The sequence below is a fragment of the Hydractinia symbiolongicarpus genome, chromosome 7 (assembly GCF_029227915.1).
Source record: "Hydractinia symbiolongicarpus strain clone_291-10 chromosome 7, HSymV2.1, whole genome shotgun sequence".
NCBI classification, from domain to species: domain Eukaryota; kingdom Metazoa; phylum Cnidaria; class Hydrozoa; order Anthoathecata; family Hydractiniidae; genus Hydractinia; species Hydractinia symbiolongicarpus.
Genome location: NC_079881.1, coordinates 21,367,410 through 21,384,765, shown reverse-complemented (window position 1 = coordinate 21,384,765; position 17,356 = coordinate 21,367,410). Strand labels below are relative to the sequence as shown.

The 17,356-nt window shown below is 32.0% G+C and overlaps 1 protein-coding gene across 1 annotated transcript; it reads left to right on the top strand.

The window, feature by feature from the left end:
- Nucleotides 1-1,767: 1,767 nt before the first annotated feature.
- Nucleotides 1,768-14,895, top strand: LOC130649365 (mitotic spindle assembly checkpoint protein MAD1-like). The gene is made up of 19 exons (XM_057455628.1): nt 1,768-2,252; nt 3,189-3,336; nt 3,412-3,464; nt 4,328-4,399; nt 5,534-5,615; nt 6,094-6,224; nt 6,797-6,911; nt 7,403-7,467; nt 7,925-8,011; nt 9,854-9,932; nt 10,267-10,410; nt 10,738-10,785; nt 11,082-11,138; nt 12,716-12,801; nt 12,894-12,975; nt 13,145-13,367; nt 13,588-13,640; nt 13,875-14,012; nt 14,483-14,895. Exons 1-19 carry the CDS (start codon nt 1,855-1,857, stop codon nt 14,681-14,683), a joined length of 2,262 nt encoding a protein of 753 aa, XP_057311611.1. The 5' UTR covers nt 1,768-1,854; the 3' UTR covers nt 14,684-14,895.
- Nucleotides 14,896-17,356: the final 2,461 nt, after the last annotated feature.

Below are 17,356 nucleotides of genomic sequence, written 5' to 3'. Positions count from 1 at the left end.
TAAAAATGTCCGCTTAAATAGGCTGTATCACGTGACGTGCATCCTAACTAGGATGCAGTACAGCTTAAATAGACTATCGCTACGATGAACCGTTGTTTTAATTTACACCGGACTTGGGTTGCTGCCATTATGAATTCGAACAAGTTAAAATGAAACTACATGACCGGCGCGTTATTTGACGCCGGGCTCGCGATTTCTAACATTCTTTATCCATATCTTTTGAACCCGGGGTGCTGGAGATACCATTCTTTTTTTATAATGTAGTGGTCAAACTGATAATGAAAGAGCTGCGGCGGTGATTCTGCTAAAATTTACATTTCTCGAGAAATCGGGGAAAAACTTTTTCTATCTCCTAATTTAGATGTATGTCACCTAATTAAGCTGTATGATACATCCTAATTAAGCTGACATCCAAATTAAGCTGTACAGCTTAATTAAGAGGATTTCCCTGACTGCTCTACAACATTATGTATCCTCAATGAACTAGTTCGATTGTAGATAACCTGTTATTGTTCCAACATAGTGTGGCGACGAGCTATAACCACTAATCTACGGCGCCACCTTAATACAGCTTTTGGACGAATGATGTAATACCAAAGAAAAAACATGTTCAATAAAGCTTAAAAAATCTTTTTAAAAGGGGAAAGAGAAATAAAAAATGTCTAGAAATATATTTAATGCGAAAAACATATAGCATATCTGCCAACACATCAATGTTGTTTCAACTTTGCACTCGTGGTTAATACGTTTCACAAAATTCATTTCTATACAGCTTAAATAACATATAACGTTGTGGTAAACAAAAAATAGTTAAATGTGAATCACACTAGCAAATATTCACATCGCACTTGTAAATTTTGCTTACGAGTGCAATTTTTTGCACACCATAGCACTAATTTTTTTAGCGAGTGATTTTTGTAGCTCTGGCATAGTTTTATTCAAGAAATGGCCTCCCTTATGTACACCTATTGATGCATTTGCCTAGAAACTATCAAGTATTGGAAACTGCAATAACATGGACTAAACTGTGTTTAGCTTCATTAAGCTATGACGCCTTGGTATAAGCATATTTAGCCTATTGCGTGTAGTCTGGAATTAAAAGTCCTGGTAATTAGGTTGCCAAGAGTAAGCCGAAATTAAAACATGGCATCCTTTCACTTGTCAAAAGCAAAAATATGCTTTTTTATCCAATTTCTTGCATACACATAATCCATGCCAACACAAAAATTGTAATCAAATTGCAAAGTAAATTAATAAATTAGATGTTTGGTGTAAGAAATTTGTTTGCGTTATCCTTAAAAAACCCTGGAACTAGGCTAGATTCCCACTTTGCACTTTGTTTATTGTACATAATAACTAATTACACATTTTTTAGTCTAGGCTTTAGGCTGTATATTTTCTATACCATATACACTAGAGAATCAATTGCTAGGCTTGTATTGTAACAACATTCAAACTAAAAGTTTAATTTAGATATGGGTACCTTCTTGTTTGTCTGCTTAACATGACCATTCATTTTCAAGAATGAGAAGAAAGAAAAATGGATACAGATATTTGTAGCAAGTGAATGTTGTGTGACATTACAATGCTATTTAAACACCAAACGTGTGTAGCATCAAAAAAATAATTTGACCATATATCCAATCTAAATTTATCCCTAAGAAGTTCATGCATACAATTTTACATTTCATTAATCTGGCAATTTCAGATTTTTATCATAAGAACTAATTTTTGGGGGTATTTTTTTATCAATCCCAGTTCCAGAAGCTCTTTTGTTTTGACTGCATTTTATTTAATAAATTTTAACATGCTATTTTTATGATTTGTTGTTTTTAGATTACATATATATATACAATGGATTTTTCCAGGAGCCCCGAGGATAACACTGCTGTTGTTAAAATGATGAATGGCTTGAAAAGTTTTCTTGGACAGCCTCAATATCCACATGTTCGTCAACACTTAAGCATGAGTAGGAGCCGAAATTCATCACATTCGTTTACTACAGACTCTCCTCACAATCTATCCTCCAGTTCTCAGAGAAAACGAAGTATTCATGAAGATTACAAAACTCTAACTAATAGTGAAAAGGCAGATATGATATTGGCCAAAAGCAAAGCCGCAAAGTTGGAAAGTGAGATTGAGTCGTTAAAAATGGATCAAAAAAGAAAAGAAATTGAAGCAGAGAAAGAACGAAACTTAAATACCAATAAAATGCTGACAGAACAAGGACAGTGTGATGCATTAAGGAGAAAGTATGACGGTTTTCAAATCAACTTTAAATATATCAGAACTCTAAAAAAAGTGTTACAGAATAGCCGCCCCCCCTCCCTTTATATATTAACATCCATAATTTAATTGATAAGCACTTATACCTTGCTTTTATACTAAATCCTTTTGCAGATAAGAGTTTAAAACCTTTTGACCTAGTCAGCTCATTCTTCTAAGTTTTGCATGTAAGCACGCAAAAATATTGCACAAAGAAAAGTCAAGAAAACACAATTTTCACAGGTATTTATTACATTTTATAAAAGAATCTTGTGTTGATTTTGCTTCAAAACAAACTTCTGTTCTACTGATATTTTAATTTTGTAGAACATAGTTTATTTTATCGCCAAAAGACTTACTTTTAGATTATATGAATTTACAAATTGCGAATTTATCATCATTAAACTCGACTTAATATCTGTTTTCCATGGGTTGGACAGGGTATATTAATAACCCTCTTTAATTATGATTTGGACTGTTTTTGATCTCAACTCAAATTCCTTTCAATCAAGTCTGTCAGGGTTTGTTTTACAAAAAAATTATTCATTATCAGTTTGTTCACAGGTGTTTAGTTTTAATCCAAAATCTATATATAACCTAAATGTATATGATATTTTGTTAAATGAAAAAATGTTCATATTATCACCCAGGTTTTTTAAATGAGTGTTGAGGCAAATGCTGTGTTAACAAAGCAAACAAAAAATCAGACATCACTGACGCGAATAAATCTTACATTTTATACCTACAGTTATTGTTAATAAACAATAAATGGTTTTTATACATTAATTAGCCGTCCTGGTTTTTATACATTAATTAGCCGTCCTGGTTTCAAAGCAACCTTGTGTAAGCCTAAAACGCAGAAGTAACATTACTGGAATTTGTGAGTGATCATTAAATATATAACAATTTTCTCCTTTTTACAGATTTCGTCATATTGTCAATGAAAAAGATACAACTGTTGAGGACCTGTCGCAACTTCAAAAGAAATTTAATGAATTAAAGCAACTTTATGAAGAAGAACAAAAAAAATGGCAACTTGAAAGATTAAATATGACGACACAAATTGGAAATGTAAGCAAAGTAAAGTTTTAACATTTTCTGTATGTGCCCACACCTTACTAAATTGTTCTTTTTGTCACTTCTTAGTTGCAAGTATCCTCCAGTAAAAACATTTCAGAGTTGAGAGAGAAGACTTTGAAGTAAGGAAATTTATAGTTTATAATTTCACGTCAAGCCTGCTTAAGACAGTCACTCAATGGAAATCCAGAAAAAAGTGGATATTTTGTAAAGAATATTTACATAGCCAGCCTTAATATTTCTCAACAACACTCGCATTTGCCGATGTAATTGCCGACTTTTTTTAAGAATATATAAGCTCACACTAGCAATCATTTGTTTTGGTACATAATAAATAATTGTGCAATCTTTGTTATATTTTTCTTATTTTTTTCTTATTGTGCAATAAGAGAAAAATATAAGAATAAAAAAGAAGAAATGGTTTTTCAAAGCACAGTTTAGTTGCTTCATATGCATAAACATTAAAAATTAATTAAAAACTCTTAGCAAAAAAATCGATGCACTAGTGGTTAATTAAATCATCACAATGCTAAAATTTATTTATTTGTCATTTTTTCTGCATCACGTTTTATTATTTATTTATGTTTTTTATTGCATATTATTTTATAGTTTTTATTTATCATAAATATACTACTTTTTCCATTAAAAATAATTAGGAAGTAAATAAAACATAAAAACTTACGAGAACAATATGCTGCTATGTAATGTAACATAAATTACAAAAGTGTTCGAATTAACAGCCTGCAAATAGCCATTCGCAAGTCATTTTTTTTGCCTGCTTAACATAAATTTTGCAGATTTTAAAAAATATATAATGCGCATAAATTTTATTTTCTGTGTTTTACACATTCTTTTATTATTGTAAAATATGCAACAAGTGGATAAACTCACGTGTACTTATTGTTTAAGCCTATTTGATACAGGGTTTTTTGAAACTTGAAACATGTCATTATTCATTTTTTTCCATTTTCTGTTTTTTCTGCAGGCAAGAGAGAGAACTAATCAAACTGAGAAATTACAAGGGTGAAGCCGAAACTCAACTTGAAATGTATACCAGGTAAACACAAAATGAATTGATTTCAGGATTTGAATTAAATATATATTAAAATTAATATGCTAATTTTAAACTTATTAATTTCTACACTTTTTTTTCGTCTGGAGATCAGCAAACAATTTGAATTTTATTGTAAAATTATTTTATAATGCTAAATCCCTAAAATTATTATATTTTTAAAAAAATGTGTCAAAGCATTGTTGCTATGGTAATGCTGAAAAAACTGACGCAAGTTTTGGAAGTTTCAGGGACTGTGCATATAAGGCAAGTTGCCCGGTTAACCAGGCTAGCTCGGTTAGTAGGTAGGCTGATATTTTGTTACGTTCATGAGGCAAGCTGTACCGGTTAGGTAGGCTAAAGAAAGTCACAAAAATTTGTTTATATATTTTATATCACGTTCTAAGGGAAATTAAAATTGCATGGAATTCTTTAAAAATATATAATCCATAAGAATGCCACAAATAATGCCTTTTTTTTGTCAAAACAACGATAAATTTAAGGATATTCTTCTAAAGTATTTTTATATTTTAATGTTCTCATCCAGTCATCTCATTCAGTTATATAAATGACAAAAAAGTTAAACCCTTTAATATATTTGGTAAAAACATGCTTTTTACAGATATATAAAATAATCTTGATCATGCTCAAGAATAAAATGAGTCAGCTCGCTGGCCTGTTCATATGTAAAATGTTTTATTCTGCCTAGCTGAGATCTCGTTAAAGACAAGCAAGATCTTGGCACAGCAGAATGGCCTGATTGCCATATGAACACATTTTTAATTTTATATATGTTACTTGATAGTTGCAAGATTCTGCCCAGCCGAGCCAGTCGCCCGCTTCCGTATGAACAAGCCCCTTAGTGAGAAACAAAAATGTAGATTTATGACTACCTGGAAAAGAAATTAGATTTCATATTTCTATTATTTTATATCCAATTTAAATGGTCTGAACCATTACAGTATTTTTAAAGAAACCATAGTAGATCTTTTCGTACTCAGTTTTAACTTATGTTAATCTTGATTATAATGGAAACTGAACCTTAAAAAGACTTGTAACAAAAAAAGATGTTGTGGAATATGGTTTTATTAAAACCTAACATGAATAAGAGATTAAACATAATGGGAACATCTTTTACAGCCGTCATTCAGAAGCGAGTGAACTCATTGCAGATTATAATCAACTAAAACATCGATGTGAAACAGCTGAACACAAAGTAAAGGTATAAATCGTTGAAATAATACAATGTGTGTTATGATCACCTTGTTAAAATTTTCACTTTTTTTAATTTAACCCTTTTAAAGGGATTGTTCTTGTTTGTGCTGTGAGACACAGTTGCTAATTATTGAGAAACAGGTGTAGCAATTAATTTTAGAATTGCAAAATCAAAAATTATATCTTTTATATCAATTGGCTAAGTTTGTCTGTGATTGAAAATACTGAACCGGGCTGAAATTTAACAAGATAAATTTTTTCTAAAAATGAATGATTTCGAAAAGTCTAAGTTTGTTTATCAGTTACTAAAAAGCCATAAATCATTTAAAAAATTTACATCAAAGGTATTATTATTAAACTTAGTAAAGCCATTGCAGTGGTGTAATTATAAGTTTAAAGCTATATATTTTTTCATGGGCCTTACTAGTATATCGTAAATCAATAATTTGTTCCACACACCATTTACTGGTCACCAATTTTCTTAGGTATTAGAAGAAAAATTGTCACGTGTAGATGAAAGTTCACTCCTTATGCAGAGAAATCAAGCAGAATTTGCAAAGTTTCGGGAACTTCAAAAACACAACAAAAATCTACTTGAAGACAATAAATTGTACAGGTAACAAGATACGTGAATTATTAAAAAGAAAAGAAGTAAAGAACCTTTGAAGTGGATCATTAATTTTTTAAAATTAAAAAACAAACTGGAATTGTAACCATCAAGCTTGATCAAGGGGACAGTTCACACATCACATTATCAAGTAGCTGTTGATTATCGGGAGGCGTTAAAAAAGTACAATAACTGAACTAAAATCTTGTCTTAGCAAGATTTTATTTTGTTTAATGGAATACTATTCAGGTGCTTAATAATAGGTTTGGGTAACAGTAGTATTTTAAACCCATGCCTGTGTTTTTTTTATTGTATAATTCAAAGAGTTCAAAATAGCTATAAAAAATTTTTTATAAGAAAATACTCTACTCATTCTTACATTGTTTTTAAGAAGACACTGAGTTAATTATGAAGGAATATCTACAAAGTGATTTTGCGTGATTACAGGGAAAGGCGGGAAGTCAGAAAGTCCTAAACAATTGATGACCTAATTTGTGAACGGTTTCTAACCTCCAGAATCGTAGTCACAAAATAGTAGACCAACATGCAGATTGGATAAATTCTTTTTTCCCCATTCTTAGAGACGCTGCAGACAATGCTTTAATTCTTCAAGAGAAAGTTACCTACCTTACTTCGAAGCTGAAACGTTCTGAACAACAAATTGAAAAGTTGAATAACTTAGAATATGAGAATGAGGTATTTCTTATTGAGCTAGTTATGTTACAAAATTTTATTCTGGTTGAAATTTATTTATTTGTTGTTTCGTGTTTTATAGTTTGCTAATAATAATAATAATAATAATAATAATAATAATAATCGTTAGAAAATATTTTGGCATAAAATATTTTTTTTGCCTGTGCTGTTAAATTAGCCTTTACTTTGCAACAAGATTATCTCTATAATAATAGCCATATTCTGTATGGCTATTATTATTATTAAAATGCCCCCTCCCCCTCACCCGTGCAGCTTTATGTATTTATTTTAAACCCCTGTCGGAGTAGTTTTATTGATGCAATGTACGATAGGTGAAATTATGAGGACCGCTGAACCCTTAAATTTTCCACTGGCTAACGTTCTCTATAAGTTTTCTCTACTGTGTTCATAATAAAACATGGCACATTCAGATATTAAGCCTCTACTATTTGATGGCGCTGAACTTTTTTCGATGGTAATTTTTTCGTTTGTAGAAATTAAGAACAAAGTTGCAAAAGTGGGAATCCTATGATGTATTTGGTGATGACGTCAGACCAAGGTATACATTTTTTAGTTAAACTGTCACAGTGAGTGTTTGGGTGTAATATATATTTCAAAAACCAGAAACAAGGTTTAAATTCTCTTAATGACAAAAATGTGGGGCAAAGCAAGTGTTGTTTTTTTCTTTGCGTAGAAAAAATTGTCTGAAGGTTTGAATTTTCTCAACCGGAGTCGTTTTCTTCAATATAAAAATATCTGAAAAAACTTTTGCCTATTTATAAATTATCACCCTAAAAGATGTTTTATCTTCACTTTTACATATTTAACTTTCTATAGGTAAATTCACAGCAGTGCTATTTTTGGAGTCTTTTTTAAATGACCTTATTTTCTACCTAGGAGGTTTTCTTGTGTCTCTGTGTTGCAGGACCTGAAACACTGCAACATGTTTAACCTTATTTCTAAATATCCAAACTGGATGTTCATTACTATGTTATGATTTAGCTTTGTTTCTTAAGGTCACCTACAGAATTGACTAGAATGATAGCCGAACTGCAAAAGAGTCAACTGTCTATGATAGAAAAACAAGGGGAACTGGAAGCAAGGTAGCTTTTACTTATATATGTGCCATGTTCTAATATAGTCATGTATAAAGTGTATTTTGTAGCAGTTGAAGCTTTCTGAATAAGTTAGGATTATTTTAGACAAGAGCTATTCTTAAAATAGTCCCCAACACTTGGACATAACCTGACATTATAATTTTTATATGCTAACGTAAATTTGGTGTAACCTCAAAGCTTACTTCTGTCCACAAATCTCATAATATAATTGGTGGGGTCGTTGATTAAAGTTTTAAAAAAATAAAAGTAAAAATTAGATTAGTTTAAGTAATCCTGATCGAGTGGGAGTTGAACCCACGACCTCTCGCTTGCCAGGCGCTGCTCTACCGACTGCGCCATCGAGGTATTTCCCTAGCACATGTAGTAGACGAGGTGAGGATACTACCTCCTTGCAACATTCCACGAGGTCGAGGCGTATGTCCTCCTTGCGACATACCTTTCTACTAATACGTACCAACGAGATATCACCGAATGATGCCCAACCGGAGCTTAAGTACTAACAGACCAATCATATCCCACTCGATCCATCATTTTTGCAGCACTGGGGAAGATAATGTGCAGGATTACTTATATACCAATATACCTTACCTATGTACCGTTGTTCCTATAATATAAATCATACTTCCGATGTGAAAGTGAAATTCTCAAATTTGGAGTGCAAAATATTAAAAAACTTCTTATAACGGCGGGAACTGACGAAGCCAACAAAGTGTTGTGTTTTCATTTAATTAAGTAGAAGATAAATGCATTAAATAGGTTAAAATGGTGATAAGAAATTGGCGGGAAACAGGTAACACTTAACAAAAGCTCAAAGAAACAACATAGCGTAAAACATAAAAACTGTTTGTAAACATGCCGTCAAAATTCTTAAAAGTTAAATATATAGACTTCGCTTTAATAATTGTTCTATAACTTTTCTATTTTTAATTGGTATTTTGAAAACAATACAATTCCGTATTTCGTATTTTTAAAAATACGAATTGCGTTTTTAAAAATACGCGTATTTCTAAAAATACGCTGTAGATAAAAAATTAATGACTGGTTAGGGATAGTCTCCGAGATCGTTTTATCTTTGATACGAATTGAAATTATAATATAATTAACTATGAAAAAACTATGAAACGTTTTTGTAAAAAAGGTTGAAACTGATTGATAGGATTATGACGAGAAATGTCCCTGTGAAGCTCTAAGTTTGCCGTATTTCATTCTAAAGTAATGAAAAAATGTCCGTGTGAAGCTTTAAAGTTGCCGTATATCATTCTAAAAGTAATAAAAAAATGTCCCTGTGAAGGTCCAAAGTTGCCGTATATTATTTTAAAATGAGGAAAAGTAATTTTTCTATATAAATAATTAACCACTCACTTGATACAAGTAACATTTTTAAAGATACGAAATTCTATATTTAAAAATAGAATTTCGTATTTTCTATTTTTAAAAAATACAAAATTCGTATTTCCGTATGTGTTTTTAAAAATGCGAATATTTTAAAATACGAAATTCTTTTTTGTTAATACGAAATTTCCGCATTTTGTATTTTTTAATACGAAAAGAGAAATTGTCGATTTTCCTGGAGAGCATCACACTGTTTGTTTTGAAAAATTGATTTTTTTCCCTTGAAGTTTCGAACAACGCTTTTAAGTGTTTGTATGTTTTGAAAACCGTTTTATTAAAGAATATTCTTCGTGCTAATGCTGAACTAGATGTTTTGCTCCACAAGGGCTCGTAAAATAATCTTCTGCAAAGTTTGAAGAACCTTCAAATATATACACCATGTTGCACTCAGTACAGTGTGTGAACATACTTATTTTGTGTTATTTTTTTAACCAGTGTTTCGATAAAAGACACAACACTATCAAGCAAATATGATGAGTGCTCAAAGTTGCATGAAGTTTCAATGCAGTTACAGGTAAATTGTTGATGTTGTTGTTGTTGTTTTCGTTGTTTTTGTTGTTGTTTTTATAGTTTTAATAAACAAACCTTGTCAAAAGTCTCCGTTCTATTTTTGTTGTTGTTTTTATGTTGTTGTTTTGTTTTTGAGCAATTTTTTTTTAATTTTAATGAAAAATTTAATACAGTCGAAAAAAGGAATCAAGAGATCTCCTAAACAACTTCAAATGTACCCACAATGAACCTGTTTTCCGCTATCCAGTCTCGAGATACAACCATTCAAACCTTAAACATGTATTTACACTTTCGTGAAAGAGATAAGACACAATCAAAAGCTATCGTTTTTATTTTAGGATAAAAATGAGCAGTTGGAAGACAGATGCCAAAAATTACAAAGACGGTTTACATTAGTGTCGTCAGACAGAGATGGACTTCGACGTGTACTGTCCAGTTACGAAAACGAAGATGGCAGCCAAAGTAAGATTCGTGTAAAAGAGGTAAGATCGGCTAGATAATTTATATTCGTCTTCTTTAAGTTTGATATGACATAATAAAAAATATGTCCTCCTGTTTAAGCCTCCTGCACACGGACGGTTTTATAAGCAACTCCAGTTTTTATTTGTGTAATATTTAAATTTTACAAAATTTCAGCTTTAGGTGTTTATTTAGATATAAGCGTTAGGTGTCTAACTTTTCAAATTTTTAGGCTGGCCAATTACTTAGTTTTGACCTAAATTTGTACCTGAGCTATCGGGAACATTATAGAAAACGTACACTTGGATTCTTGAAATTTGGTAGAACTTCTCCTTAATTTTATTTTTCAGGCTGAAGAAAGAATAAAAGAATACGAAAACCAAATCGAAAAGTTAGAGGTAGCTCTTTTACAACTTTTTTAAACGGACTGTAATGTCTCATATAAACACTCCTCTTACATTGAGATATGGCGTTTGAACAAGGGGGCGTTTGAACAAGGGGGCGTTTGAACAAGGGGGCGTTTGAACAAGGGGGCGTTGGTGTGCTTTAATACTCTCAGTAGATAGCTGTGACACCTTGTGGTGTATGTTTCTTTTCACATTTTGTTTTTTCTGGCTAATTTCGAAAGTTAAATTTATGGTTCTGTTTATAAAACGTGCTCTTTTCAACCTTCTTTCTCACTTTTGTTTTGCAGTCTGAGCTTTTAGCATCAAGAAAAGAATGTAGCACGCAGAAAACATCACTTCTGCAGGTAGAATTGTTTTGTCGTTGTTGTTTATTTATTTCTTCATTTTGTTTGTTTGTTTTTTGAATTTCCGCGCCCGAAGGCGTAGGAAATTCTTTAAAACCGTCGTTTTTTTCTTTTGGAGCATTTTTTGAGAAAAAATCGACCCTGGGATTACACGTTCCTCCGTCACAGATGTAAACTTCGTACCCAATGTCCCTAACTACTGGGAACTCATCTAAATGACGTTTCAGGACAAAATTAGTATTTGTTTTCGACAAATTTGGCACAGTTAACAAAAAAAGTATGCTGAACATAATGGTGACATAATAATTTTGATTTTTTGCCACCTTAAATGTCATTTTAGGACAAAATTAGTCCAAAAATTAAAACTACTTCATTTTCAACAAAAACTGGCAAAGTTAACAAAAAAAGTATGCTGAACATAATGGTGACATCGAAATTTTGATTTTTGTCACCTAAATGCCATTTTAGGCCAAAATTGATCCAAAAATTAAAACCACTTCATTTTTGGTTAAATCTGGCACAGTTAAAAAATAAAGTATGCTGAATATGATGGTGACATCAAAATTTTGGTTTTTTGCCACCTTAAATGTCATTTTAGGCCAAAATTGGTACAAAAATTAAAACCACTTCATTTTCGGCTAAATCTGGCACAGTTAATAAATAAAGTATGCTGAAAATGATGATGGTACAAAAGTTTGATTTTTTGTCACCTAAATGTCATTTTAGGCCAAAATTTAACCAAAAATTAAAACTGCTTTATTTTCGACAAAAATTGGCACAGTTAATAAAAAAAGTGTGCTGAAAATGATGGTCACAGCAAAATTTTGATTTTTTGTCAACTAAATGCCGTTTAAGATCATAAAAGTTTCAATCGCAAGACTTTCAACCATGAATGATAGGCTGTATTTTTTGTTAGCAATTTATTTTAAAATGTCAGTTTATTATGACACGTTTCGTTTTGTTTGCGTTTGTTGTAAGATATAATGTCACTTGTGTGCTTTATCTTCAGAGGTTCATGCACCAAACCTCCTCGAATGTTTAGCACAATAACACAACGAATTAGCAGGTTTTCATCAAATATTTTGGTAGCGAGCGGAAATTCTTAGAGCCCCCAGGGCTTCTTGTTTATTTTTTGTTTGTTTGTTTTTTATTTGTTTTTCATTTAAAATCGTTGTTCATCTTAAATATGCTAGTTTTCGCGAATCGCAAAACAGATTTCGATTTTTGCAGGAATTATTTTTTGCTGTTGGTTGATTTCAAAAACTTCTTCTGTGATTGATGAAAATTGCGAATTTTTTTAAATATATTCTCCAGAACAGTGCTTTACTTTTTGTGTAAAGAGCATTTTAAAAAATTAAAATTTACGTAAATTGTTTGCCAAAAAGAGTTTTTCGAGAATAAATTTTCGCAAATTAAGAGCCTCTTGCGGCCGTTAAAATTCGCTAAATTGCAGGAAATAAATTGAAATTCGCGGAAAATCTGTACTGAAAATCAGTTAGCTAAGTTAAATGAGAAATCTATTACACCTGTTCTGTTCAAATTTTTTCCTGCTTTTTATAATTCCTTATAATTCTTAGTTGCAATTGGAACACGATAGGTTGAAAACAGAAGGTTCCCCTCCTTCTGTGAGTGTAAAAGAAGATGTGGAGATACGAACAATCAAGTATGTTGGGTTGAATTTTTTACTTTCATATTGATGTGCTATCTTAAGTTGTATGTAACCGTCAATCTTTTGTCTCCACCATCTTTGTACAGGACGCAACTGGAAGCACAAGTCGCGAAATTAAAAGAAGAAAAAGAAATATTAGAAATAAGATTGGAAAAGAAAGAACTACAGGTATTTTTAAATTAATTTTTTTGTTTATTGAACCTTTTTTTTGTTTTTGTTTTTATTGTAGATTATTATACAAGGATGGGTTACACTAACGGCTGGCTGTTTTGACGGTACGCTTTACTGTATCTTCTCTAACTATTTCATCTTTAATCATCGCTGTTGTACATTCTAGGGCGATTATGATCCGTTTAAAACGAAAGTGCTACAAGTGAAAAAAAATCCCATCCAACTCGCACGCGAGGCGTATTTTCGCGAGTTAGAAAACGTCAAATTGGAGAATGAAAAATTGCGTAAGAAAGTTGTAAAGCTTCAAACAGAACAGGAGAGTAACCAAAAAGACGCAGATGAATCTTTGAACGTTTCAAAGTTAATAAAAAATTCCAAGCCGGTAGAAGGTATGTGTTTTGCACTTGAACTGATCTGAAATCGTTTCCGAAATAAGAATTGCCATCAAAAGAATTTTTTAAACTCAATTCTAACAGTTCTTTACCTTTTTTCTTGACCTGCTCTATGCCTCTTTTTTTAAAACCAAGGTCAGGTTTTGCAGTTCAAAAACATCTGCATTAAACAAGTTATATTATGTATGTGATAACAATTAACATTTTTAATTTGTAGAAGCTCGGAAGCAGTTGGAAGCAGAAAAACTAAAAATTAAGCGGTTAACTGAGGTAAGAAGTCTCACTTATCCAAACAATATTGGAGAACCTAACCTGCCTAGCCTGTCTGTCTTTCCCAAGTGTGCTTAATTCAAAAAATTGTACTATCGTGGTTAAGGATGACAAAAACCTAGAAGTCCTATAAAAATACAATCAGGATAATCAAAACAATGGATTTATTGAAAGGGATACTTGCTTGGTTTAACGATATAACAAACAAGCTCTTCTAACAATTTTTTATTCTAGCAATTCACGAAAACAGCAAAAGAATTTCGTGAGGCTGTCTTTTACATATTCGGGTTCAGCTTCAAAGCTGTTAGTGACGAGCGATATCGCGTGCAAAGTATATACGCCGAGCAGCCTGATGATTTCTTTTTATTTACAGTGAGTTGTTTGTTTGTTTGTTTTATTGTTTGTTCCTTTGTTGTTCTGTTTTTGAATAGGTTTAGACACATTTGGCAGTACAAATTTTTCACTCTTTTTTACTTCGCCTATCTCGCAATGTAATAAGTTATACGACAAGCCTGAGTACAAAAAAAAGAGAAAAAAAATCCCAGATGTTTTTTCACATGTATGGAGAAGATTTTACTTTTTGTGTTAAAACTAATCGCCATAAAGTACTGTTTTGAGTTTTCTGGAAGAGAAATGGCAACTAACTTCAGTTTGGCTAACCAAAATGCCAAAAGTGTTGTCGTTGTGTTGTTGTTATTATTGTTGTTGTTGTTGTTGTTGTTGTTGTTGTTGTTGTTGTTGTTGTTGTTGTTGTTGTTGTTGTTGTTGTTGTGTCGTTGTCGTTTTGTACTTTTCGTGTAGGCTTTTGTTCTAATTAGCTGTCAAAACCTCGTTGTTTTTAGTGCGCCAAAAATAAAGAAGGTGTCTCCGAGACTGGGATGATCGAGACGGCATATGCACGTGAATGGACGGAACTGCAAAAGGATTATTTACACAACGGTGACTCGATCCCAGCATTCCTGGCTAGTGTCACGTTAGAACTTTTCAGTAGAATGACGCAAATCAGAGATATGACAGTTGCCAAGAAAGCGAGACAACTGTAGTTCTTGCACGTGTAAACATTTTTATGTATCTTGTTCGAAAAAAATTAAGAAAAGTGGTTTTTACAAGCAAGTCAAATATTTCCCAGACTTTTCTTCTCCTCGGTAGGTGTTGATAGAAAATAACTTGCAACTTTGAAATTACACATTGCATCAGTTGTAAATTTGTATTTAAATTAAGCAAACAAATCAACGGGCGGCGCCCGAAAGCTTTTTCCAGTCTATTTTTTTTCACATTGCACGTTAAAAAGATAGAAAAAGTTGTCCTGCCAGTTTCAACAAAAGTAACCAGTTTTCATTCGTATCTTTAGTCTCTTTAGATTTTAAATTAATGGCCATATAAGAAAGCCTCCACGTTTTTTCTTATTATTAATCGTATCATTAGAGGTCCAATATTGAGACATACCCACTTACACGAGTAGAAATTTATTTCAAGATAAGATTGACGTGTTTAGTAGTATTTGAATTTATTAAAATCTAAAAATGCATCCAAAATTTTAAATTACGTTTTCAACAATCATCTTGAATTGTGTTTCACTTGAAAATGAAATAAAGAAAAATCGCTATTAAAATTTTATTTCCCAAAATTTACAAACACCATGGTCTCTGGCAAAGTTTATGCGTTTTTTTTCTCGCAAGACGTCCTGCTTTTAAAGTATGTTTGAAAATTAAAAAATATTGAAAAAACGTATCAAACTGTTCAAAGAGCCCTGTTAAAAAATATAGTTTTTTTAGGACGGTACATTACCTTCTATGAGTCATTTATAATTGGTACCTAAGTCAACTTAATTAGCTAAATGTTTTGTTTTGCAGCAGAAATTGCAAACTTTTTCTCAGTATACCAATTATCTATAGAAAAAAGTCCTGGGAATGAGGTTCATGCATTTTAACATATTTACCACAAAGAACCAAACCTTACAATTTTAATGAGAGCGGATTTACACTGATGTCAAAGATGACTATATTTTTTACATGTCGGAACTTCACATGTCACGTTCGATCTCAACAAAGACTTGTTTATGAGTAAACCTTCTTTCAAAATGTCTCAATGACACATCCAGGTGTCCAAGGCAGTTATAACACCGCATTACATTTATGACTTAAGTTGTAAAAGTTTTTCAATGAGCAAAACTGTTTACATGTTTTATATCGCAGTAAAAAATGAGTATATTTTTGACGATCAGTGTTCAGGTGAGAATTGATGTTTATATTTTTTTTTTAAAAAAGGTTTATAATACATACAGCTGGATAACTATTTCGTTGCATCTCCGCATTCCAAGGGTGCGGTCACGTGATAGGCAACCTATAGTGTAAGAAACCAGACTAAAGTAGCAAAAAGAAACAAGAAAAATACTTTTCTTTGTTTGTATCTCCTTTTTAACCCTATTAGCAACTGGAGTGCGGGGGGGGGAGGAAGGGGCACAAAGTGCCCGCGGCCTATTTGAGTGAGCTTAACTTTTTTTCTGCATGTAATTGAGTGATGAAGTTTTGTGACTTTTTCCAACTTATATTGGGACGTGCAATCAAAAATTTTATACTGCACGGACAGGGGTAATTTTTTCGTACATTTTAAAATGTGCAGTCATGCTCTCGTATGAATGTCGTAGGATGTTGTATTAGTTAAAAAAGTAATTTATTACATGCCTGTTATTAGGTTGTTACTAAGGTGTTGCTAAGGAGATATATCTGTCAGAGGGCTAAAATACAGACCAGATCTGAAGGAAATATCGTTCCATTGAAATGACGTCATCTCTGATCCAAATAACGTCATAACATTGTTTTTCTTACCTGGAAGAACTATCAAAGTCATATTCTATCCTTGTACTAAGTTTAATGACAAACATCAATATTTTAGAGAGAAGAAATGTTTTTACATTTCTCGTTAAAAAATGAGAAACTTTCGTACAAGTATCCCAATGACGTGATTTAGTGGACAAATCTGCCAAAAATTAAAGCCGTGTCTTCAAAAATACTTGATAAATTCAAATGTATTGCAAAATCTGTAGAATGACCAATTTTAGGCATATGTAACGTCATTTCTGATCCCAATGACGTCATCAATTTAATTTTACCTTGGAATCTGTTTGTATTTAGACTTTCTACAAGTTTACCTAGGCAAAATTAGTTATAGACTAATGGCCCGCGGGCACCTTACGCATCTGCCCCCAGTGTCGTTAGACTAGAAAAGCCCTGTGTTAATAGAGTTGAACAACCTCGTCCCCATGTGATATTTCCCTCGTAATATTCTGACGCGAAAGCTCCGTGTTACAAAAACCCCTTCCCGTAAAAGAGCCCTGGTCGAGGTTGGCTTTTAAAGTTATTTATAAAAAGCGTTGGTGTTTATTTGACTAAATCGCCTTCAAAAATGTCAAATACGTTATTTGTGTCCATGTAAAATGACACTGTTAATTCTTTCTGATAATATTTAAAGTAATGTATACAATGGAAACAATTGATAAGAAAAATAAACAAAAAAATATAAAATTCTATTAAAGATTATACACAAAAAGCAAAAAGTTTTTTCTTCTGTCTAGAATTTAAATTCTTTTATGGTGTTCCTTTAACCGTATGTATTTGTGGAACCCACCCTTTTTCCCGCGGTGGTACGTGTTCTTTTCCTTCTTTTTTTTCTTCTGTTAAAAGGGATGGAATAGTAATAGCTTTTTTTTAAAAACT